Source organism: Neomonachus schauinslandi, chromosome 8 (assembly GCF_002201575.2).
Source record: "Neomonachus schauinslandi chromosome 8, ASM220157v2, whole genome shotgun sequence".
NCBI classification, from domain to species: Eukaryota; Metazoa; Chordata; class Mammalia; order Carnivora; family Phocidae; genus Neomonachus; species Neomonachus schauinslandi.
In genome coordinates, this window is record NC_058410.1 from 60,575,134 (window position 1) to 60,600,393 (window position 25,260).

A 25,260-nucleotide genomic window follows, 5' to 3' on the forward strand; every position below is an offset into this window, starting at 1 on the left:
CCTGCTCCTCCTCCGCCGCCGCCGCCTCGGTCGCCGCCGCCCGCGCCGCCCGCGCCCCCAGCGCGCCGCTGAGCCCGCGCCGGGCCGCTCCGGCCCCATTCCCATGCGGGCGGCGCGGGCCCTGGGAGGGGCGCCCGCAGCCAGCCGCGCAGCATGCACTGGGGGGTTGGCTTTGCCTCGTCCAGGCCGTGCGTGGTGGATCTGAGCTGGAACCAGAGCGTCTCCTTCTTCGGCTGGTGGGCCGGGTCCGAGGAGCCCTTCTCCTTTTATGGGGACATCATCGCTTTCCCTTTGCAGGATTACGGTGGGATCATGGCAGGGCTGGGCTCCGATCCCTGGTGGAAGAAAACACTTTACTTGACCGGGGGAGCTTTGCTGGCCGCAGCTGCGTATCTGCTCCACGAACTCCTGGTCATTAGGTGAGCCGGAGAGAGGGCCCCGCGCAGGGGCGCCGAGAGGGGCACCTGGCCAGGGCAGGGCTGGCGCGAGGGGGGACCGTGCCAGCCTCTCGGTCACGCCGTGCAAATGCCCAAGAATCTTGCCCTTACCTTTCCTTAGAGGCAGTCCGTGGTCACCTGGCCTGAGGGGCAGTTTCGAGTTGACAGGAGAATTAAACTGGTAGTGGGAGGGGAAAACATTTGTGTCCCAGTCCTTTGGTGCTAAAAAGCAAAAATTCTCCGGGTTGTTGTGGAACAAGAGTCTATTAGGGAATGCCTTTAGTAAGATCCTAAGTGCAATGTTTGCAACAATAGAATGAGGCCTGAAAAAAAAAAAAAAAAAAAAAAGAATGAGGCCTGGTAGAGATACTAAGTTACACTTTCATGAAATGCCTTATTTGTTTGTAGGTAATAATGCCGGAATATTAACCACTAACCTTATCTTTCACATAAAGGTTAGTTCTTCACTATCCCTCCCCAAATTTCAACATCATCAAAAAGCTGAAATTGCAAAAGCTCCAGGGACCTCTGGGTCCCTGTTAAAGAGGCATTAAAGGTCAAGTAGAGTGCTGTGCAGTTTTGATGCAGCCTTAACCTGGTTATGGGCTGCTCAGGTATTTTCAAGCTAAGCACCAACGTGGGGTTTCAGTGCCATTGTTGTGCGAGCAGTGGGAGATCCGAGGACGGGACTAGCACATGGGCGTGTTTGACAAGAACACGGGAGTCACCCAGTGCCGTGCCGTAAACAGTTGCATAGGCTGCCTGCCGCAGAATGTTTACAGGACTGACTTGGAAATGCCAGAAAATGGAGGCCCCTACTGTTGGTACATCCAGAAAGACATGAGATCTTTGAGTAGGGTAATACCATAGGCTCCTAGGATGGGCCTTTGGCTCACTGATAACATCAATTTATGATTAAAATTTCCATGCGTTGGAGCCATATGACCCTGGGAGATGACCAGAAGTGGGCAGTTTTCAATAGCTCAGAATATCCCTGTTGGCCAGTATTTTTTAAGTAGTGACAAATGTGTTCCACACTGCCTTTTTCCAGGGGGGGATCCTACACAATAGCTTATAAACAAAGACAGTGATCCGTGACCTTTAACAGGCCTGCTGGAATTCCAGGACATTGTGACAGGCTAACTTAGGTATTTTGAATATTTCTAGTCTCTTGAGAGGGTGGGAAATCATTTAGGTCTGAGGAAATGTATTGGCTTTCACTATTATTTAGCCATAATTGAGAAGTTTTATTTTAAGCTTATTATGTACCCTGAATTCTCTCACTTAGCAGGTGGCTTGAATCATCTAGTTGAAACACATAAAAATTTTTAAAGTGAATTTAAAGTGAATTTCTCTAGATCATTTCTTATTTTTGCTAGTTTTAGAACTTGATTTCAAGTTAGATTTCAAGCTGTATGAAAAACCCAAAACATTTGTACAGTACTTTAAATGGTAACCCAGTTGTTTCTCAATTATATTCCAGTCCAGAACCTTTTCAGGATCCAGAACCATGTGGCTTCTCGCCAGTTTAACACTTTGTGGAGGGAGTGAAGGCACGGCTTCATAGGACCAGGTCTAAACCTTGCTTAAATGACCTTGCAGAAATAGCAAGGAGCCCAGAGCTCATCCAGGGAACAGGCCACACCCTGGCAGGTGTGGTCTCTGGACACCGAAGAGCCCTCTGCCCACAGATGTGTCCTTCCCCACTTAGCATACTACTTGGATACTTCTTTAGATTGGGACGTTTTTAATCCTTAGTTTATTCACTTTTGTTTCTTGATGGATGTCTAAAGCCTGGGTAGGAAATATGTTATAATGGAGTAGAAAACCCTGTTATAAGGCAAATAATAAAAATGGCTGCCCACTTTTGATCCCTTAGTAGGGACTCTGTATAGAAGTGCTTTACTTGCATTTATCCCTCTCAACTGTGGTTGGATGCTTGATTCCCATTTCTTAGAGAAGGCATTTACAACTGAGGGAGGGAGGTTAAACCACTTGCCCAAAATCACACAGCAAGAGTAGTAGGATCCAGACCTGGGAATGTGTGTGTGCGGAGTCTGCATTTTTTCCCGTTGCCTCCTAGAAAGTACCAATGACAACATACGCCTGGCTGGAGGGAGACGAAGAGAACCGTAAAGAATTGGGGCATGGCCCAGGGAAGACAGGCCTGTGGCAGGGACCTGAGTTTTTGACAGCCTCTAGGGACACAGAAAGACAGGGAGAAAGACTGAACAAGTTCTGGGACTGTTAGTCAGAGGTGACATGACAGAGACTTCCATTTAGGGCGAAATCTCAGTGTCAGGTGTCTCTGTAGTTTAGGCAAAACAAAACAATCCAGAATCTGCAGGATGGAAAACACACCTTGAAATGATTACAGTGTCTCAGGTCACGGACAATGGTAAAGTCGTTACCACTCGACTTGGATTTTCTGCTGGAGAGACTTAACCTGAGTGTGTGGCCATGTGTCTAGCGTGTAAAGGAAAGTTGACTGGTGAGAATTACTTAGGAAGTTTCATTAAGGAGTATAACCAAAGGAGGTATTTTGAATTTTATGCCTGCTTTTCCCATGGCAGTATTTTTAACCACATATTGTCTCAACCCTCTACTTTACTCCCCCTGAGTGGTGACAGCCTAGCAGCTATCTTAAATTCAATCCATTTGAGAATGTGTGGTTTGTAAATTGAATGACTAAATAATGATTGTGTTGTTGGTAGATCTTTTGCACTTTGGGCCCTTGGGCTCAACCTGTCCTAGAGAATTTAGGGACTCAGAGCAGCCCCCAGGTCAACCAACATCTGACCTCCATAAACCAACAGCTGGTCAGCCGTACACAGAGGCATGGTCATCCATGATATCCGTCATGATGGGAGTAGGGGCTAGTCTTGCTGTTCCGTATGTGTTCTCTTATATAACCCTCATTATAAAGCCACTTTGGAAAGTACAGCTGTCCAGGTATTTTAAAAAATACCTGCTCCTCTGATTCTTCTACGTTAGAGAGTAGTTTCTGATGTGTGGAAGGAGGGCTCTGGAGCCAGAGTAGGTCCACATTCACTTTGCTTATTTTAACCATGTAACCTTGGAGATGAGAAGAAGCTTCTTGGCTACTTGGTTTTCTCATCTGTAAAATGGGGGTAATTATAGTAGCCTGCCTTATGGAGTTGGTTGAGTTAGCACGTGTGAATTGCTTCGAACAGTTTGACATGGAAGTGAGCATGCAATAAAAGTTGGCCATCATTGGCTATCAAAACTTCCTTCCGTAAGTTCCAGGCTTGAGTGGTCTGAGTCAAACTGGCTGTTTTGATAGAATTACTTGAGACATTGCGCATTTCAGTGGTGTTAAAGGGGCTTAAGGGCTTGGGATCTGGAGCTAATAATGACCTGATCTTACAGTGATACTCCTTGGACAAGTTATTTAACCTCTCTGAGCTTCAGTTTCCTTATCTACTGTATAGTATAATACACTGAATTCAAACTATAACAATATCCATGCTATGGTGTTACTTCAGAATGAAATAATATGCATCATGTATACAAAGTCATTGGCATATGCTTGTCACATCCATTCTTAATATGATATGGCCCAAGTTAACCATTAGAATTAGGTATTTCTGGCCAGCAGAGCAGAAGATTTTACATTTATCTCCTCTCTTTCTAGTTCTTAAATTTTTGTCTGGCTACTTTACATGAAAATACCACTCTGACTTGAATTATTGGACTGGACAAAATCAGTTAATTGTCAAATCTAGTTTGTGCTCTCTGGGAACAGTCTAAGACGCTTCTTAATTTTAATATCTGACCTCCCCAACATTTCATCTGAATGAAAGTCTTTGTTTTATATAGCAAATATTGCCGGAAAACAGCAAATATTTGTGTTCTTTTGACTTGAGCAGTGTTTTCCAAGTGAGTCATTCTGAACTCTTTAAGTGGAATGGGCGCTCTGGTGGTAAACTTCTCCGAAAGAGTTGGTTTTACTGAACGCAGATACCTCAGGAGGTGAGCTCCATAGGCTGATGATACAAAGAGCTTACCCTTGCTTGGGTGGACGTAGGTTAAACTGGGAGTGATGTGAGGGAACCAGAGGCTCAGGGAAGGCCTAGGGGAAGAGTGAGGTCTATTTGACTGGGAAGTGGTTGGGTCGAGCTAAAGACGGGGAATTGCAAATGGTTCCTGAGGGTGGTGTAGGAGCGAAGCTGTGGGGGATGATGAGATAGTGTAGTTTAAGGGGATAAGACCGTATCTGAATGAGAATAGATTTCTACCATTCTTACATGCTGCTGGATAGCTCCACAAATATTTACTGATTTTTAAAATTTAATCCTCATGCTAATTGATGCAGAATTGGTACTGCCCTCACTTTCTGTGGGTGAGAGGAAGAGAGGCCTAGGATAACGTGGCCAGTAGGAAGCAGGGCTTGGATGTGACTCCAGGTGTCCACACTTGGAATCTAGCATTTTCTCTATTATACGGTGTCCACTGAAAAGCTGCACCAGGGAAATCCTCCCACCCAAAAAAGTAGCCAAGGGAAAGCTAGACGTGTGGCTGAGAGAGAAGAAAGAGAAGAGGCAGGGTATTAAATTATATGCTGTGTGTCTAGAGCGGGGACCCTGGGAAGCTAGAGAAGATGAAAGAGAGCCCAGAAGCCAGCTTCCTTGGCATCACACAGATGAAAGGCCAGGTGAGGGCACACATGGTTTGGAAGGGGGACCAGAATATTCAGGGTCTCAGATTCCCTGCAGTCTTGGTTCCTAGCAGAGTAAAACTGTGCTGTTATTCCTGGGTTCTAGGAACAGTTTCATGGTACAGTCCAGGGGTCAAGAACGTAGACTCTGCTTTCCTGGTTCGGTCCAGGGTATGCCATTTACTAGCAAGGTGACCTTGGGCAAGGCAATCCTCTCTGCCTCAGTTTCCTCATCTATCACCCATGATAAGAGTAGTAGCTCCCTCATAAAGTTATTGAGAAGATTAAATGAAATAATACCTGTGATGCCCTTAGAACAATGCCCAACACCCAGGAAGCACACACTGTCATTTTTATCCCTTCAGCTTGTGCCTGGCCACTAAGCATAGCCCACTGGAGAAGGGTGGGCCTGTATTACAAAGTACTCTTCCTGCCTCCATGGGCTATAGTTAGCCGAGGGAGGTTGATACATAGCTACTCTCTAAGCCCTTGGGGTCACCGTGATCGTTTGTAAGGTTGTCTCGTGTTTTGGCTAAGCCTCCACTCTGCTCCTGGGTGAGGTGAGCCCCCGTGACAAACAGATCTGCTTGTTCATGGAGGAGCTACAACCCACCAGGGACCTCCGGGGAACTCAGGGAATTGAATGTGTAACACGTGGATTGTTCTTTATTTCTGTTTTGGTTTTGGCAGGAAACAGCAAGAGATTGACTCCAAAGATGCTATTATTTTGCATCAGTTTGCAAGACCTAACAATGGTGTCCCCAGTTTGTCTCCTTTCTGTTTGAAAATGGAAACTTACTTAAGGATGGCTGACTTACCCTACCAGGTACTTGTGTACAAACGTGTCTTATTCTCACGACAGTAACATCAGAGGGGGAGTTCCTCATCTCACACGGTGGGAAGGGCTTGCTCTTGGTGGCCGAGGGGTGGGTATGAAATTAGCAGTGCCTGGTCCTTAGCAGCTACTTAGGAGAGCCTGGATTCTAGGGTCTGTTGGTTTTTACATCCAGTTTAATGGGGGATCCAAAGGGTATGGACTTTTGTAAGTTTCAGGGTCATGGTATTTTTTTCCTGACATAGATTAGGCCTTGGTTAAGCTTGGATAGGCCTCCTGGGCAGCTATTAATAAAGGTGGGGTACCATTGCTCTGTGTGGTTTTTTCCTTGAGATTTCTGTTTGATAGCATTATATTTTGTCTCTCATGAATCCTAGGGGGCAGAGCACCTGGCAGGCCACCAGGGAGCTAGTTGTAGATTTTGTGAGAGCTTTTCCACAGTGCTCCATGTTCTGTTTGGGTGGCTTTCAGGGAAACATTCGCTCATTTCGGCATTCAAGAATGAACTGTATTTAACAGTATCCATTCTTCTGTGAGCTGTGTCTCACAAATTTGGCAGGTTGTGTTTTCATTGTTACTCAGTTCTATGTATTTTTTTAAAAAAATTTTCCCTTCTCTTTCACCTGATATCTAGCTATATATACAAGTTTGTAAAGCTTTGATTTTTGTTATTGTTTTTTAATTTTGTGATCAGAGCAGACAGTCTCTGTGATATTGAGTCCTTGAAATTTACTGAGGCTTTAGCCTAGAGTGTGGCTAGTTTTTATGAATGTTGAAAATCATTCCATATTCTCCGTTTGGGTGAAGAGCTCTCTAGATTTACTTGCTTGAGCATTTGTTTAGTGGATTATTTAGCTCTTGTATATTTCTGCTTATTTTTTGTTTGCCTGTTCTAGCAGTTTCTGAAAGGAGTAGATTTAAATATCCACAGGTATTTGTTGATTTATCTTTTCTTCCTGCCATCCTCTCAGTTCTTGCTTTGGTTTTTTTTTTTTTTAAAGATTGTATTTATTTGACAGAGAGACACAGCGAGAGAGGAAACACAAGCAGGGGAGTGGGAGAGGGAGAAGCAGGCTTCCCGCTGAGCAGGGAGCCTAATGCAGGGCTCGATCCCAGGACCCCAGGATCATGACCTGAGCCAAAGGCAGACGCTTAATGACTGAGCCACTCAGGCACCCTCAGTTCTTGCTTTATGTAAGAGATCATAATGGTTAGGTAGATATAATGTGAAAGGTCATATTTATACTCTTTTGTTTCTTCTCCCAGTATATATAGCACATGGCTGTGTCCCCTGCTTTTTTTTACTTCTTGAATTTTATATTGTCAGATATTGAGATTGATTCTCCAGCTCTCTTTTGGTTCATATTTGCTTGGGATACCCTTCTCCATCCTCTTTCTCTTTTCTTTGTGTGTATCTGTCTCTCACAGGCAATGTATTACTTGTAGCCAATCTAAGAGTCCTTAATTGCTGCGTTTTTTCATTTACACTTGTAATTATTGTTTAACTAAGTTATCTCTAACATCTTTATTTATTTATTTATTTATTTTTTCCTAACGTCTTATTTAATATTTTTTCTCATATTATATTGGTTTTTAAATTTTTTTCTCGTTTCCTGCTTTCTAATGGATAGATAAAAAGAAACTTTCTTATCATTTAAAACAAATTCTGTTTTTGTTGTTATGGCGGTTGCTCTTAAGATCCAAATTGGAGTTTATTTATCCCTATTATCATTTCTCAAATGCCGTCTTAGTCCTCTGATAATACAAGGATCTTACAGGTTCATGTGAACCTTGGGTCTTTCTTTTCCCAGCCCTGATCCCAAGTGTGTTGTTGTTGTCTAATGTTTTTAATTCTGGAATTTTGGAAATCCTTTCCTTTTTTTACCTGGTTCTTTTTTAGGCAACAAAGCTTACTAAGTTTTTGACCAGCCTTATTTCCCATGTATCTTCTCCTCCTTGATTATTTATCCTTATATTTGAGCACTTTCTTGATGCATACTTTCAGATTGAGCCTTTATGCAGCAAACCTCCAGTGGCTTTGCATGCCTGAGGACGTCTTTATTTTGCCCTCACGTTTGAGATGTCTGCGTTCAAAGTTCTTTGCCTTCAGGGCTTTTTTTTTTTTTTTTAAGATTTTATTTATTTATTTGACAGAGGGAGAGAGACAGTGAGAGAGGGAACACAAGCAGGGGCAGGGGGAGAGGGAGAAGCAGGCTTCCCGCCGAGCAGGGAGCCTGATGCAGGGCTCGATCTCAGGACCCTGGGATCATGACCTGAGCCGAAGGCAGACGCTTAACCATCTGAGCCACCCAGGCGCCTCCCTTCAGGGCTTTAAGAATGTCACTGCCTTGTCTTTCTGTGTCGGTATTGCAGACGCAGAAAAATCTGATGTTAGCCAGATCTTTTGCTCTCTCTTTCTTTCTGGAAGCTTTTAGAATTTGCATTTAATCTCAATATACTTAAATTTCACTATGATGTGCCTTGGTGTGGGTCTTTATGTATCTTGTTTGGTCCTTTCTAAACTCTTGTAGTATGAAATCTTGAATCTTTTTTTTAATTCTGGGGAATTATTAATTTTCTCCAAATACTTCCTTTTCTTTTTTATTTGTTTTAGCCTTCTTCCTTCTTGTCCCCTATTATCCGGATGCTGAAATCTCTGCTTTTATTTTCTCTATATCTGAATATATTCCGTCATTCTATTCTTCCTCCTTCTAGCTGAATCCGTCTTCCTGACATTCCATCGCATCTCTCTGTCCTCTTCTTGTGCCCATCGAGCTGCTTGTCTATTGTGTTCAACTTCTGTATTTTTCTTCTTAATAGTTCTCCGTGATTTGTATTACAATTTCTTCTTTTACACCTTAGAGGATCTCTGTTATGCTAATTAAAATTGGTCTGTCCCCATAATCCTGCTTCATGGTGTAAACATTCCGTCTGATGAGGTTGTACACGTCTCGTATCGACTTTGGTTTGAGATTTCCTTTTGCCAGAGAGGTCCACTTCCCTGCCTGGGGGTTTGTACGGGGCAAGGGCCAGAGCTTACGCTACAGGTTGGTGCCTCTGAGGGCATGTAAGAAAAGTAAGAGGTGAGCCCAGGCACCCCCAAACCACTGTGGTCCCTCTGGTTTGCTGCCCCTCTCCAAGTGGCTCTGACTGGTCAGGGCTTCACCTGTAAGCTCTGACAAAGTGGCAGCAACGGGAGGAGGGGTCTCCCTTGCTTGTAACAGAGCAGCTGGGCCAAGCTCTTGGCTGCCCAGATAATGTTAACCCTGCAGCTCCCGGTGCCCCCCGGCCTGTGGTTTCTGAGCCAGTTTCTCTGCAGAAGAGGGGATGGGGCGGCAGTGACCCTCCTAAGGCAGTGCTGGGATGAGATGAGTGGCAGCCTCTTGGCTCGGTGAGTGCTATTATGGAGGCGCCACTGGGGAAAACGATGGAGTGGTACCTAACGGACCGTGGGTGCAGGGCTCTGGGAGGGCACGGCGTGTTTGGGGACCAGAAGGGGGTTGTTTGGGACTGGGAACTGGAATGCAAGGGCTGAGTCTGGAGAGAGGAACACAGCTATTATGTAGAACTTTCTAAGCCAGGAATAGAGGAGAAAACAGCACTGAAGACAGACAAAGCTTGAAGCATCTAGATGCAGTGGGTCAGATCGGAAAGGTCATTGTTGAGCTTGGTGTTGGCAGCCAGCACTGGAAGATACGTGTCACCGAGGGGCTCCAGCAGCTGCCTGTCTCTGTGTCATCATCATTCTTGACCCAGTCCTGACAGTTAGCTTGACAGCTTTGGGGCAGTTAGGGCACCGGGACTGAATTTTGTGCTCTGTAGTCCCTGAGGGCTTTCTAGATCTCTTGCGCCCCCTCCGCTTGATGAAGCGATCGCGCTGGTTGCAGGGGCCGGCCCAGCTGCCACGCTGTGCTTCCCTGTCCCCTCTTGCCTGCAAGCCTGCCAGTCCTGCCTTTACCAGCAGCCCAGTCGCAGAGCAGCTGATTTTAGTGCGTGTGACTGGAGCTGCGGGACACATGTCTCACCAGGAGCCTGAAGCTGGTGACCACTTACCCCCTTGCAGAATTACTATTTCTTGTTTGGTACATATAATATACCTCTCTATAATGTATGTATTTTAAAAGAAAGGTGTAGGCGTGATTTTTCTTCTGTGAGGTCTCTGTGGAAAATAAATGGAGGGGGTGTTCAGCTCAGGACAGAGATTTGTAAGAGAAAAATGGTTCTGTGGTTTAGAAGGCTGTTCTGTGCCTGCCACGGGTGCCTTGGGACCTGTGTGCCCTCAGTGAGGGTTTGGGTTGATGCAGGTGGCACCTGGGAAGTGCTGGGTAGGGGTGGGGGATGCATCCCCTGTGCTCAGCGGTACTGAGGCATTTTGTCGGAGATCCAGAGAGCTCTACGCTCTGCCCCTTCTTTGCCCTGTGCCTTGAAAAAGAAAATTTTAGGGCACCTGGGTGGCTCAGATGGTTAAGCGTCTGCCTTCGGCTCAGGTCATGATCCCGGGGTCCTGGGATCGAGTCCCGCATCGGGCTCCCTGCTCAGCGGGGAGCCTGCTTCTCCCTCTGCTTCTCTATCTCTGTCTCTTATGAATAAATAAATAAAATCTTAAAAAAAAAAAAAAAGAAAAGAAAAAAGAAAATTTTAAAATGCCATATTCCTAAGAGCACGACTTTATATTTGAAGTTTTTTTTTTTTTTTTACGTTTTAACCAAAGAGAGACTGGAATAAATATTTGATGACTAAAAGGCTTTTGTTTTTTTTTTTAAACCCTGATCAATGGGTTACAGTTACTATCTTTCCATCTTTTTAAAATCAGAATACACATATTAGTAGGTCAATTTTGAAAACTTTTCATTTTGTAATAATTATAGATTCATAGGAAGTTGCAGAAAAGGTACAGGGAGGTCCTGCAGATAGGGTTAATTTTTTTTCAAAACGAAAATGTCTTTATCTTTTTTTTCTGATTACATATAGATGATGTATGGTCCTTATAAGAATTTCAAACAATACCCAGAGTGTAAGTGGGAAGTGAAAATCACCTGGCATCTTACTAGCTAGAGATTGCCATCACTAACACTCTGGGCCACCCTTCCATACATTTCTCCAGACACACACGAAGATGCCTACATCGTTTGCCGTAACTGGTTGTATTAAGAAGCCTGTTTTTCACACAATAACTGTTTTTAAATATGAGAAAGAAAAAGAAAGAAAATGGCTCATTTGGAACTCTGCTCTGGCTTTCAGCCGTTTTTTTTTTTTTTAAGGTTTTATTTATTTGAGAGAGAGAGCACTAGAGAGAGAGAGAGCTAGTATGAATGAGGGGCAGAGGGAGAGGGAGAAGCAGACTCCCCGCTGAGCGGGGAGCCCTCCGTGGGGCTCGATCCCAGGACCTGGAGATCATGACCTGAGCCGAAAGCCGACACTTAACTGACTGAGCCACCCAGGCACCCCCAGCCCTAACTTTTGATTGTTCTATTTATTTGCTGATCTTGTCTGTCCCCCCCCCCCCCCCCCCCCTTTTTTGTTTAAAATTTTTTAACCACAAACAAATTAAAAACCCAACACGGTGAAAATCATTATGCCCTTCACCTAAATTCACCAATTATTGCCTTTTTTGCTTTATTTCTCTTTATATAAACCATCGTGAACAATTTTTTATGAACCATTTGAAAGTAAGCTGCAGAAATCATGACATTTCACCCCTTAATACTTCAGTATGCATCTCCAAAAAATAAGGACTGTTTTTTTCTACAAAACTACAACACATAGTTGTAAAGGGAAGTGCTCCGTTTTTTCCTTCTTATATGGGAGAAAACCCAGTTTTCCCTATTGTGTGTTTCTTTCCTGTGAATCTCCTTTACTACTAACATAAAACACTTCATTTCTGACACTTCTGGTCACCAAATGTGTGGACGTTTTCCTCCACACCAGGCAACTCTCTGTGACACGATCTGGGTGTCCTGTAATTTAATTCAATTCTGACACTCTCCAGCCAGAGAGTGTCATATCCCACAGGTTAAGGGCTCAGTCCTACGGACTGTATCCTTCCCCCTCTACAGAATTCAGGGAAGCACTTACGTTTACCAGTTCATTAAAAATACATTAAAAGATACAAATGAGCAACCAAATGAAGTGATACGTAGGGTGAGGTCTGGGAGGCTCCGAGTGCGGAAGTTTCTGTTCCTGTGGAATTGGGGTGTGTCACCCTCCCCGTATGGATGTATCTGCCCATCTGGAAGCTCTCTGAACCCCATACTTTTGGGATTTTATGGAGGCTTCCTCACATAGGCATGATCAAGTATTAAGTCCATTTCCAGCCCCTCTCCTCTTTCTGGAGGATGAAGGAGGGGGGCAGGGCTGAAAATTCCTGGCTGCTAATCAAGGTTTGGTCTTTCTGGTGACCAGCCACCACCCAGGAACCATCCAAGGAGCCCACCCAGAGTCACCTCATTAAGACAAAAGATGCTCCTAGTGCTCTTATCACTTAGGAATTTTTATAAGGCTTTTAGGGGCTCTGTGTTGGGAACTGGGGGCAGAGACCAACATATGTATTTCTTATTATTTCATAACAGTGGATGCATGGATTTTTTTTTTCCCAATGTGTTCTAATCCACAAAAGTTGCTCAAATTATCTGAAATGTAGCCAGTGGGAGACCTTTCAAGATGGCTCCAGGGACGCAGTGAATGTAATGGATGTATATAAGCTGAAAAGTGAGGGGACCATGGTTAGTGTAGCAAGTTAGCGTCCCAAGACTTTGGGATTACTTTTTTTTTAAAAATTTTTTATTGTTATGTTAATCAGCATACATTACATCGTTAGTTTTTGATGTAGTGTTCCATGATTCATTGTTTGTGCATAACACCCAGTGCTCCATGCAGAACATGCCCTCTTTAATACCCATCACCAGGCTAACCTATCCCCCACCCCCCTCCCCTCTAGAACCCTCAGTTTGTTTTTCAGAGTCCATCATCTCTCATGGTTCTTCTGGGATTACTTTTAAGGTCTCACATTCTCCATTTCAGAATGGTGATGGTGATGTTAATACTTCTGATGAAGGCACCTGTCAAACACTTCATGTGCATTTTCTCACTTACTCCTGCAACTGTTGTTATCCCCATTCTGTAGATGAGGAAATTGAGGCCCAGGAAAGATTAAGGGAGACCCAGGGAGGACCAGGGCCACACTGAATAAATGATGGAATGAGATTTTTAAACTCAAAGCCTATGGCTTTCACTGCTATGCTAATAATATAGTGTAAGTGTAGATTCTCTCCTAGGGCAGACTTGCAGGGGGAAACTTCAGCTCGGGAAAAATATAGAGGATTTACCTCTTCATGTTTCTTCTCAAAACTACTTTCAGAAACTACCCTCAGTGGGCCAGTCAGACTCCAATTGCTTAAATAAAACAGGCCAGGAATTCTTGAATATATTTAAGGAAGTTAAGGAAAATTAAGTATTATTTTTAAAAGATATGTTTTTATTTTAACACTAATATAACCGATTCTGAAAAATTGAAGTTCATGGAAAGATCATCTGCATCTCATACTCTTGCCAGTTACTTTAAACATTTTTGTGTTTCTCTTTTTAGTATTTTTTGAATTCTAATTTTTAATTAGATTTGATCATAGTGTCTCTAAAAGGTTGTCTCCTATTTTTTTATTTAGCAAGCAAGCAGTTGATCTTTTTTATTTTTATTTTTATTGGAGTATAGTAGACATGCAATGTTATGTTAGTTTCAGGTGCACAACAATGATTTGACAATTATATACATTACAAAGTACTCACCACAATAAGTGTAGTTACCATCTGTCACCATACAAAGTTATTACAATATTATTGACTATATTTCCCATACTGTACTTTTCATCCCTATGATCTTATAACTGGAAGTTTGTACCTCTTGATCCCCTTCACCTATTTTGCCTAACCCCTACATCCCTTCCCTCTGACACCCACCAGTTTGTTTTCTGTATTAATGAGTCTGTTTTTGGTTTGTTTGTTTGGTTTTTTTTTAGATTCTACATATAATATTCCACATATAAAGCATATGGTATTTGTCTTTTCTGTCTGATTTATTTCACTTAGCATAATACCCTCTAGGTCTATCCATATTGTTGCAAATGGCAAAATTTCATTCTTTTTTATGGCTGAGTAATATTCCATTCTATCTATCTATCTGTCTATCCATCCATCCATCCATCTATCCATCCCACATCTTATTTATGCGTTCGCCTATTGATGGACACTTGTGTTGCTTCTATACCTTGGCTATTATAAATAATGCTGCAGTAAACATAGGGGTGCATATATCTTTTCAAATTAGTGTTTTGTTTTCTTTGGGTAAACACCTAGTAGTGGAATCACTGGATTGTATGGTGTTTCTGTTTTTAATATTTTTAAAAGATTTATTTATTATTTATTTGAAAGAGAGAGAGTGCACACAGGGGGGAGGGGCAGAGGGAGAGAAAAACTCAAGCAGACTCTGCACAGAGCACGAAGCCCAATGCGGGGCTTGATTACAGGACCCTGAGATCACTACCTGAGCCAAAACCAAGAGTCAGACACATAACTGACTGCACCACCCAGGCGCCCCTGTTTTTAATTTTTTGAGGAACCTCCATACTGTTTTCCATAGTGGTTGCACCAATTAAGTTTCCTGCCAACAGTGCATGAGGTGGTTTTGATTTGCATTTCCCTAATGATTAGTGACATTGAACATCTTTTCATGCATCTGTTGGCTATCTAAATCTTCTTTGGAAAAATGCCTGTCCTGGTCCTCTGACCTTTTAGAAATCAGATTATTATTATTATTCTTTTTTTAGTATTGAGTTGTAGGAGTTCTTTATATATTTTGGACATTAACTCCTTATTGGATATATCATTTGCAAATATTTTTTCCCTTTTGGTAGGTAGCCCTTTTGTTTTGTTGATGGTTTCCTTTGTTGTGCAAAAGCTTTTTAGTTTAGTCCCAGTTGTTTATTTTTGCTTTTGTTTCTCTTGCTTGAGGAAACAGATCCAGAAAAATATTGTTAAGGCTGATGTCCAAGAGATAACTGCCTACATTTTCTTTTAAAAGTTTTATGGTCTCAGGGTGCCTGGGTGGCTCAGTCGTTAAGTGTCTGCCTTTGGCTCAGGTCATGATCCTGGAGTCCCAGGATTGAGTCCCACATCGGGCTCCCTGCTTGGCAGGGAATCTGCTTCTCACTCTGACCCTCCCCCCTCTCATGCTCTCTCTCTCAAATAAATAAATAAATCTTTAAAAGAAAAAGAAGTTTTATGGTCTCAGGTCTTACATTTAGGTATTTAATCTATTTTGAGTTTATTTTTGTGTGTAGTGTAAGAAAGTTGTCCAGTTTCATTCTTTTGCATGTAGCTCTCTAGGTTTCCCAGCACCATTATTGAAGAGACTTTTTTCCCATTGTATATTTTTGCCTCCTTTCTCATAGATTAATTGACCATATAAGCATGGGTTTATTTCTGGTCACTCTGTTCTGTTCCATTGATCAATGTGTCTGTTTTTATGCCAGTACCCATACTGTTTTGATTACTGTACCTTTGTAGTATAGTTTGAAATCAGGGAGTGTGATGCCTTCAGCTTCGTTCTTCTTTCCCAAGATTGCTTTGGCTATTCAGGGTCTTTTATAGTTCTATACAAATTAGGATAATTCATTCCAGTTCTTTGACAAATATTAATAGTATTTTGGTAGGGATTGAATTGAATCTGTAGATTGCTATGAGTAGTATGGACCTTTGAATAATATTAATTCTTCCAATCCATGAGCATGGTATATCTTTCTATTTATTTGTGTAGTCTTCAGTGTCTTTCATCAGTGTCTTATAGTTTTCAGAGTTTTGGTCTTTTACCTCCTTGGTTACACTTATTCCTAGGTATTTTTTTTTCTCTTTTGATGCAATTGTAAATGGGATTGTTTTCTTAATATTTATTTCTGCTAGTTCATTATTAATGTATAGAAATACAACAGGTTTCTGTATATTAATGTTATATTCTGCAACTTTACTGAATTCATTTATTCTAACAGATTTTTGGTGGAGCCTTTAGGATTTTCTATATGCAGTATCATGTCATCTACTAATAATGACAGTTTTACTTCCTCTTACCAATTTGGATGCCTTTTATTTCTTTTGTGTGATTGCTGTGGCTAGGACTTCCAGTACTATGTTGAATAAAAGTGGCAAGAGTAGACATCCTTGTCTTGTTCCTGATCTTAGAGGAAAAGCTTTCAGCTTTTCACCATTGAGTATGATGTTAGCTGTGGGTTTTTCATATATGGCCTTTATTCTCTTGAGGTATGTTCCCTCTATACACACTTTGTTGAGAGTTTTTTATCATGAATGGATGTTGAATTTTGTCAAATACTTTTTCTGCATCTAAAAATAAAATTTTTGATGACAAAAACCTACTAGAACTTTCATTTCCATAAGAATCAATAATTAATTTTTGTTACTCCAGTTTTTAAAAGGGGTCTAGATAAAATGTACCAAATGCTCAGGGAGGGGGGTGGTCTAGAGGGAAAGGCAGAGGTACAAACAGTAATATTATAAGAAGAGGGGAATATACACTGTACAGTGGAAGCTTGGAGGAAAGGAAGTGATGGTGCACCTTGGGGAAATAGTTCACCAACAAGGTGAAATTTGAACTAAATATTTTAGGATGGATATGACTTGGCAGAGGTTGGGGGAAAGGATTCCTATAAAAGGTAAAGCGTGTACAAAGTCAGAGAGGTGGCAAAGACTTTGATGTGTGTGGGTGTGGGCAGTTGGAATTCAGAAGACTGGAGGGGTTGAGAGCAAGGAGGCTGGGCAGGCGGGCAGCAGCTAGAAGGTATAGGCCTAGACTGCTATGTGGAAGGGGTTAGAATAGACCCATTAAAAACCACTGGGTAATTTTGAGCAGCAGAGATCTTGTATCTCATTTGCATTGCAAACAGTTTCCTCTGATGCCAGTGCGCAGGGTAGAATCCGTCTGCAAATGACAAGAGTCCTGAAGGGGATGTGTTAGGATGATATGGGTAGTATAAAGAGTTAATCTGAAACAGGTGCTATGTTATATGGTAAGTTTATATCTTTAGTGTACAAATTACAAGAGTGTCTGATGTACCAGCAACTTTTAGAGGTATGTGACATTTCTCCTGGGCAACATCAAGGGAGATGTCTAGTGCCTGGCCAAGGAGTGGGGGCAGCAAATGTCACTCTAATTCCCAGTGTTCATAAAGTGTGTGACTCCCTCACCCTGACTCCACCCCATCTGGGACCATGTCCTCTGAGACACTGTGAGATTCTAGCATGAGTGTGAATCAAAGGGGAACTTATCACAGATACAGAGTTCTGGGCACCATTCCTGGGATTCTGATCTGAGCTGGGGCCCAGGAATCTACATTTTAGCTGGTACTGGAGTTGAATCTGTTAGATGCATGTTCTTACACCTAAGTGTTATAATTTCTGGGACCACTTGTTTGCAGTGTAGTGGTATTAAGCATTATTTAGGCATAAGCTGGTGGGTTTCAGATGAGGTCTTTGGTTAGTAGCCTGGCCAATGTGAGCCTTATTATGGTTTATTTTCACTGTTTTGCATCTGTGGCTTGTTCTTACATTATAACTAGACCAACTGTTACCAGGATCATTTCAGCACTACCACTCCTCTCTGGTCTTTTTTGTAACAATATACCAGAGCTCATGATAAAATCTATGGGAGTAAAGTAATATCTTCATGTGAGGTAAATCCTTTTTTTTTTTTCCTTCAAGAGTGACTATTTATGGTCTTAAAGAGTTTATGTGCTGAGTTCATTCACTTGAACAAGTACAGCCACGATCAAATATAGGGTTGAAATGTTTGTTTGTTAACCATACAGTGAAACTTAAATAAAACATTGCTTTTCTCTTTTTAAAATTTACTCTGCTTAGAATTATTTTGGTGGAAAACTTTCTGCTCAAGGGAAAATGCCTTGGATTGAATATAATCATGAAAAAGTTTCTGGCACAGAATTCATAATTGACTTTCTGGAAGAGAAACTTGGAGTGAATTTAAACAAAAACCTTGGCCCTCACGAAAGAGCCATCTCCAGAGCAGTGACCAAGATGGTGGAGGAGCACTTCTACTGGTGAGTCCCCTGGGTGTGCTGGGTGAGTGCCCAGGGCCTGTCCCCGGCCTTTGGACTAAGCCCAAGTTCTGTTTCACTTTTCAGACACTCCCCAACCTCTTCAAAGTTTTCTGCATTCTGACTGATTTAGGGGTCAAAGTTATGACCATTAAGTTTCTAGGTATCTAGACCAAGAGTAGACCTTTTTTATAGAGGCCCAGCTAGCACATATTTTAGGCTTTGTTTTAGGCCATGGCTCTGCTTTCGCTCCTTAAACTCTGCCATTGTCATGCAAAAGCAGCCATGGATGAATGACACGGAACTGATGAGCAGGACTCTTTCAACGAAACAATAAAAACACTGACATTTGAATTTCATTTAATACAAAATGTATTCTTCTGACTTTTTCCCCCAACCATTAAAAATGTATTTAAAAATTTTTTTTTAACTTTTTTATTTTTATTATTTATTTTAGAGAAAGAGAGAGAGAGAGAGAGAGAGAGAGAGAGAGCAAGTGGGTCGGGGGAGGGGCAGAGGGAGCGAGAGAGAGAGAATCTCAAGCAGGCTCCACTCGGAGCTCGAGCTCATGACCCTGAGATCATGACCTGAGCTGAAAACAAGAGTTGGACACTTAACTGAGCCACTCAGGCCCCCCTCCAACCATTTAAAAATATAGAAACTTCTTAGTCTTTGGGCTGTGTTTTGCTGACCCCTGATCTAGACTGCCGCTCACTGAGGTGAGGAAGATATTTCAACTGACTCTGCCCTTTACCCGCACAAATTGCGGAAGTAAAATACTATTACATCAGACACCTAGAGGAGGGAACAGAAGACTAAGTCAGGATAGAAGTCTTAGGTGAAATGAATTATTCAAGCTTTGTAAAATTATCGTCAGTTTTCCTTAGACGACAAGAGCTTCTCCGTGTTCCAGAAGTCAAGTGTACTAGTGCTTTCTGAGTATCTTTGTCCCACCTGGCTGACTCCTAGGTTACGTCCCTTGTCTGAACCGTCATGCGCTGTGTGGAGGAGTTGCCCGTGTTCTGCGTGTGGTATGGTGTTGGCTAGGACCTGTGAGTTAAACAGGCACCGGTCTTCTTGGTTTACAAACTCATTGTCATGTGGGCTTTTTCTTTGCCTTTCATCCATTTTCTGGAGTTTTAGCACCTTTTTGGACACCCCAGTAGGTAAGAGAAATTTTCTTCCTGATTTCTCTAAACTTTTCTTATTCCAGAGATTTAATTAAGAATTGTTAAGCCCACGTTTTGGACATTCACTGTGACTCCTGGGTCATTGCTCACCCAGTAGCTTTCACCTCCCCCTCTGAGAGATACCCACTCAGTGAAGGGTTGATTGTAGAAGGTTCTTCCCCATCACCTTCCAATCTCATCAGTCGGCTTTCTTTCTAGATGGAAACTTGCTTGTTCTTTCTAAACAGAAAACTTGCTGTTCCCTCTCTTGGATTTTAAGTGACTCTCTATTTCTCTTTCTGCTTGCAGTTCTTGCCCAGTTTATTCCAGGGCAGACCTGAAGTGCCGCTTCTCTTCCCCGTCTCACTGTAGAGGTGAGGGGGTGGGGGGTGGGAGCAAGGAGGGAACCCGGCAGAGAGTGGAGGCAGGGGTGCAGATTAGCCTGGTAGTCATCACAGACTCCGTGTTCCTGGAATGAACCCGGGCTTTTCTTGAGGATACCTGTGGAGAACTGCTGGGACTCCCATCTTCTAGAGTGCAGGCGTTAGAGTGTGGGCCAGACGGATGACTGCATGTGATGTCCTGAGCCTCAGGGAAAAGTCCATGGGACAGAGCCCATCTTCCCTCTTGCCAGGTTCCAGTCCCCACTTTGCAGCAATTGAGGGAAGTGAAGAACCAGCACAGGGCCACCCGGGCCCTCTCTCTGTGCCTTCTTTGGATGCAGTCCCCCAAAGTGCTACCTTGTTTGACTGATGGGCCCATTAATGCGGAGAGCTCTTGCTTTGTGAGCTAACTGAAAAGACGCTGAAAGTCACCTTTCATTTTCGTTAGTACTTGTGCTACAACTCTTTGATTTTTTTTTTTTTGATAATAATTTTTTTTTATTCTTATGTTAATCCCCATACATTACATCATTAGTTTTAGATGAAGTGTTCCATGATTCATTGTTTGTGCATAACACCCAGTGCTGCATGCAGAACGTGCCCTCCTCAGTACCCACCACCAGGCTGACCCATCCTCCCACCCCCCTACAACTCTTTGATTTTTATAGTGGTTCATGAAATGTATATTCTAGTCAGAAAGACTTTGATCCAGCAAGACTCCCAAGAACCACCTGTCCCTGCTTTTGGCTCTGGATGTGCAGACGTTCTAGTTCTATATATTTACTCCCGGGTAGAAGTTCATCTTCTGCTCTTTCCCTCCCCTTCTCTCCCTGCACCAGCCCCAGCTAATGCTTGATGGGAGGCAGCTCTTGGTGGGGGAGGGAAGGGTGGGAGGAGTGAGTGGGAGAGTTGGGAGGTGGTACCCTGCTAGGGAAGAATCTTAATTTTATGGACCATAAAAACCCAAGTGCTTGGGGGAGTTGCTTAGGTCACACAGCGACTCTTTTTTTTTTTTTTAAAGATTTTATTTATTTATTTGACAGAGACAGAGACAGCGAGAGCAGGAACACAAGCAGGGGGAGTGGGAGAGGGAGAAGCAGGCTTCCTGCTGAGCCGGGAGCCCGATGCGGGGCTCGATCCCAGGACCCCGGGATCATGACCTGAGCCGAAGGCAGGCGCTTAACCAACTGAGCCACCCAGGCGCCCACACAGCGACTCTTTTAAGGATAATTTTGTTTCTCTAATCAACTTTTTGATTACGAAATACATTTTCAGAGGGGGGCAGTTAGCTACTATTTCTCATGTGTTTCTCCTCAAAGGTTAATTTGAGAAAGAAATAGTGAAGGTGGGAGGTCAGATCTTGACAGAGATATAAACGTCCAGTGAACTTTCAAAAAAATTCCTAATTCCTTCAATTCCCTTTGGCTCCTAGCAGCAAAAGGAAAGCAAGCCTTCCTCTGTTTCATAAGGTTTCCTAACCTTTAGCTATGTTCTTGCTTTGGAGAGACCTTGAACAGGCTTTCCCTAGAGCTCTAAATCCCAAAGGAGAAAAGACGCCTGTCCCTCCAGTAAGAAAATGTCTGAGAAGGAGAGTATGTGGACACTCTTCATCAGGTTCCTTTCCTGCTCCCCGCTTTCTTATCTCAGAGGCCACACACAAAATGTTCACCCATGGAAACTGGGGCCAGCATGAGAAATGGACCACCATTTGTAGAAAAATATAAGGATGAGCTTTTCATGAGAGCTTGTTAAATTCTGACAATGCATGATCTCCAAGGTTGTGTCTGTGTTTATAGTGGTGCAGGAGATGAAATCAATTGTTTGACTCCATTGATTCGAATTATCTGGAGTTTTCAGATATGTTTATTTTGGTCTGAAACTGTAAAAACTCTCCAGGTATGATTTTCTGAAAAGCAAAGACAATGGAAAACTGGCATTTTTACATAAATACCATCCCATCATCCCAAGGCTCTAATTCTGGTTTGTTCAAATAAGCACACGCTAGAAAGAGGTTTTTCTTGAACTTGAAATCCATACCAGCCTGTTCCACTTGCATGACTATTATTGAACATGAGGAAGACAGGTTTTTATCCTCTTTGTTCCACTGAGTGCTTAAGTTAGATCCAATGCAGGCAAGTTGGTATGGAGGGCAGTACGAGAGACATGGGGTCAAATTAGTGGAATGAAATCAAGCTTTGGGAACAGACACTACGGCTTCTTCTGTATGACACGTTAGTGTGGTAAGAGTCTTGTAGGGAGGCGTGAGGGCACTGTGGCAAGCCATCTAGTCATACCACTTTGATCCATTAAAATATAGGCGTTAGAACAGGGAATTCAAATTTGCTTCTAGGTTGGCCATGATTTTTAAATTCTGAATTTGGCTTTTGGTATAGTTTCACTGAATGGGGGAGGTAGGATCCTTTGACTTACCCAAGATCTTATCTAAAAACCAGGAGTCTCTCTCTCCTTAATGACTTAAAATGACTTACCCAAGATCTTATCTAAAAACCAGGAGTCTCTCTCTCCCTGATTACAATTGGATTAATGTGTTTCGCTCTTCCCTGCTCCCCCTGCCCCTAATTTCAGATGTAGTGAGAGGTCCTGTTGGGAGGGGATGGTCTAGGGCCTGTGCAACTCGGTGAAATCACAGAAGCTTATCATACGCTCCTGCACCCCATGCGTTTAAAAGACAAGCAAACAATGACAGGGATGGAGTAGGACATGGAGAAAGGTGTCTATGGTCAGGAAGGCCACATGCTAAGGCTCACTCATCAAACAGTAGATTGCCATGGTTTGCACTTTCCCACATGTTAATATCATCTCTGCTATGGGCCAGGGCTCCTGTTAGGTTATAAGGAGAGATATCTTCATTGAAACATCAGGGGTCGGCTCTTCTTTCCTGTCTTCTTGACCTCCTTTAAAAATATTGAACAGTATTTATTCTTCTGTTCTGACTAAGGTAATCAATCTTTAAGAGAAACCTTGACTCCATTTTGCAGAAGAGATCAGGTGCATCAGTTGTTTAAAGGAAATGAGTATCAACTTTCTGGAAGAGGTTCTCAGAATGATGACTTAATTGTTCAGCCTCGTCTAGTTTCCAGATTGGCCCTCCTTGCCCTCACCAGCTCATGATTCATGACTCCTTGTGCAGTGGGCCTCTTCCGAGTAGAGAGCGACATGGATCTCAGAAGGGAACAGTCAGCCCCTTCTTCATTCTTCAAAGGCATTTCTCTTTTTCCTTCATTCTATTTAAATATTGTCAACCCTTAGAAACACTACTTAGCAGTAGCTGGCTCAGAAGTGAAGCTTTTTTACATGTCAATCAATAATTCATTCTTTCAGTAAACTTAATGAATGACTGACGCCTAGTGGCCAGACTCCATGCTGGATGGGGGGAAGTGAGGCGGTAAGATGCTGTCTCCATCCTCTGGTGACTCCCAGGCCGAGGCAGACGTCGAGCCATCGTGATGGTGGGTGCTGGGGGAGAGTTTGAAGAACTGAGGAAAGGCAGCCAGCACCTGCTGGAGTGATGAGGGAAAGGCTTTCCCAGAGGGATGGTATCACAAACGAAGCGAGGGACCGTCAGTGGTGGGTGAAGGGGCTGGACGCCAGGGGAAAGATTAGGATATCTAGGCAGAGGGAGCAGCATCTGCAAAAGTTCAGAGGTAAGACCGAGGAGCCTGGAAGGCACTTGTAATTCTGTGTGGCAGGTGCACAGGAGGCAGTGGTGGGGGGCGGCGATGGGGCCAGAGAATGGCCAGCTGAGTGTGAGTCAGACTGTAGGGAGCGGGAGCAGTGTGCTGAGCTCAGGAGCTAGGGGGCTTCATGAATGGCTCCAAGAAGCAGCCTGATAGGACTAGATTTGTGTTTTAGGAGCTCTTTGTGACTGCCTTGGGACAAATGGATTTCTGAAGGGCCTTAGGGGATGTCAGGAGACCTGTTAGGAGGCCACTGTGCTCAGGGCCAAGAAATGATGAAGGGCTGAGCTACATGCTAATTGAGTTGGAGAAAAGGGCAAATTCACAGGGTGACTGGCTATCAGGAGCGAGGGATAGAGAGCAGTGAAGAACGAGTCCTGGGATTCTTTCTGGCTTGGGTGAGGAGAAGCAGATTTGAAGGGAAGGAAAATCATGAGTCCAAGTTTGGAAATGTGGGTTTGCAGTTCCTGAGGACCCCTCACGTGGATCCCTGGGTGTCAGGACAAAGGTCTGGGCTGGGTGTAGGTTTGAGAATCATCAGTGTGAAATCTTGGGTGTGAATTAGATCATGCCACAGGTGTGGAGTAAGAAATAGGAAGAATAGTGATGAAGATCTTGGGAACATGCACGAGGTGGTGGGAAAAGCAGTAGAGATGTAAGCTAAGGGAGAGCTCTTCTATGAAAGACACGGACAGTGTCACATGTTGCAGACAGTTAAAGAAAGAGAAATATACAAAGAATGTTTAGGGGCACCTGGGCGGTTCAGTCCATTAAGCATCTGACTCTTGATCTCAGCTCAGGTCTTGATCTCAGGGTCATGAGCTCGAGCCCCGTGTTGGGCTCCTTGAAAAGAAAAAAAAAAAAAAGAAGGAATGTTTATTTGGATTTTGCAACAAGGAGGTATCGTTGGTTTGGGTAAGAGTAGTTTCGGTCAAGTGTTCATGGTTTGCCGGAAGCTTGGTTATGGAAGGAGGTGGATTCTTGGTTTTAAGGATTTGGAAGCATGTGTAAATGAGGTTTGCTGCCTATAGTGATTAATTTAGGATTCCACGAATTACCCATTTTCTTTGGTGTTTAAAATTTGTACCCACTTCGTAGGGATTGACCCTTACAGAGCCTGGCTGGCCCTCATTTGCTTCTCTTCACTGACACTGGGCTGCAGTTTTAGGCACAGGGAGTGAAAGAGGAAAGAAATCAAGAGCAGGGTGGGAAAGAGAAGGGAGGAAGACCAGATAGTTTCTCAGGTTACCTCTGGCTGCAAAATTCCAGATCAACCCAGCCTTCCTCCTCCTGTGCCCTCTATTCCACCCACTAATGGAGGTAGAGAACCTTACGCCATTGCGTGAGTCGGGGTTCCTCCAGCTTAGCTGTGCGACCCAGGACAGCTGCCTCTTCCATCCCCATCTGCTACTTGAACCCATTAGCTGTGCAAAGCTCTCTGTCCATCATTGCATCCTCATCCTGTGCACATGCCCCCATTCCCTGCTCTGTGGAGGAAACTGAAGTCACTTGGCAGGAACTCTGAACCTCTCTGCAGCCCCTCACCCCTTGCGACACTCTCCTCCTCTCTATCCCAGAGAAAGAGCTGACCCTTCCAGCCTGGCCTTCTCACATTCTAACTTGCCCTTGACCTGTGGATTCCCTAACACCACTCCTCACCCTAGCAACTTCCTTAGGTGACTCCTCTCCTCTGACAGCTTTAGCACTCTCGCCGACATGCCCTCACCCACAAGTTCTCTATCTTGAGTCTAAACCTGTCTCCTGAGTTCTCAGCCTTCTGGACATTCTCATTTGGGGGTTCCATGGGGCCTTCAAATGCAACAGCTCGATGCGTCCTTCATCATCTGCATCTGTCGCACCTGGTGTGTACCCACCCATATTGGTTAATGGCATTATCATCCACTCAAGTCATCGGCCTGAGAGAAAAGACTTAATCTCTCACTCAAG

The 25,260-nt window shown here is 43.5% G+C and overlaps 1 protein-coding gene across 1 annotated transcript in view; it reads left to right on the forward strand.

Moving 5' to 3' along the window:
* Positions 1-131: 131 nt before the first annotated feature.
* Positions 132-25,260, forward strand: part of FAXC (failed axon connections homolog, metaxin like GST domain containing) — a 67,713-nt gene continuing 42,584 nt past the window's right edge. The window contains exons 1-3 of the mRNA XM_021693471.1: positions 132-419; positions 5,806-5,941; positions 17,870-18,066. Of these exons, the coding sequence (XP_021549146.1) occupies positions 154-419; positions 5,806-5,941; positions 17,870-18,066 (599 nt within the window). The 5' untranslated portion in view covers positions 132-153. The remainder of the gene's footprint in view (positions 420-5,805; positions 5,942-17,869; positions 18,067-25,260) is intronic.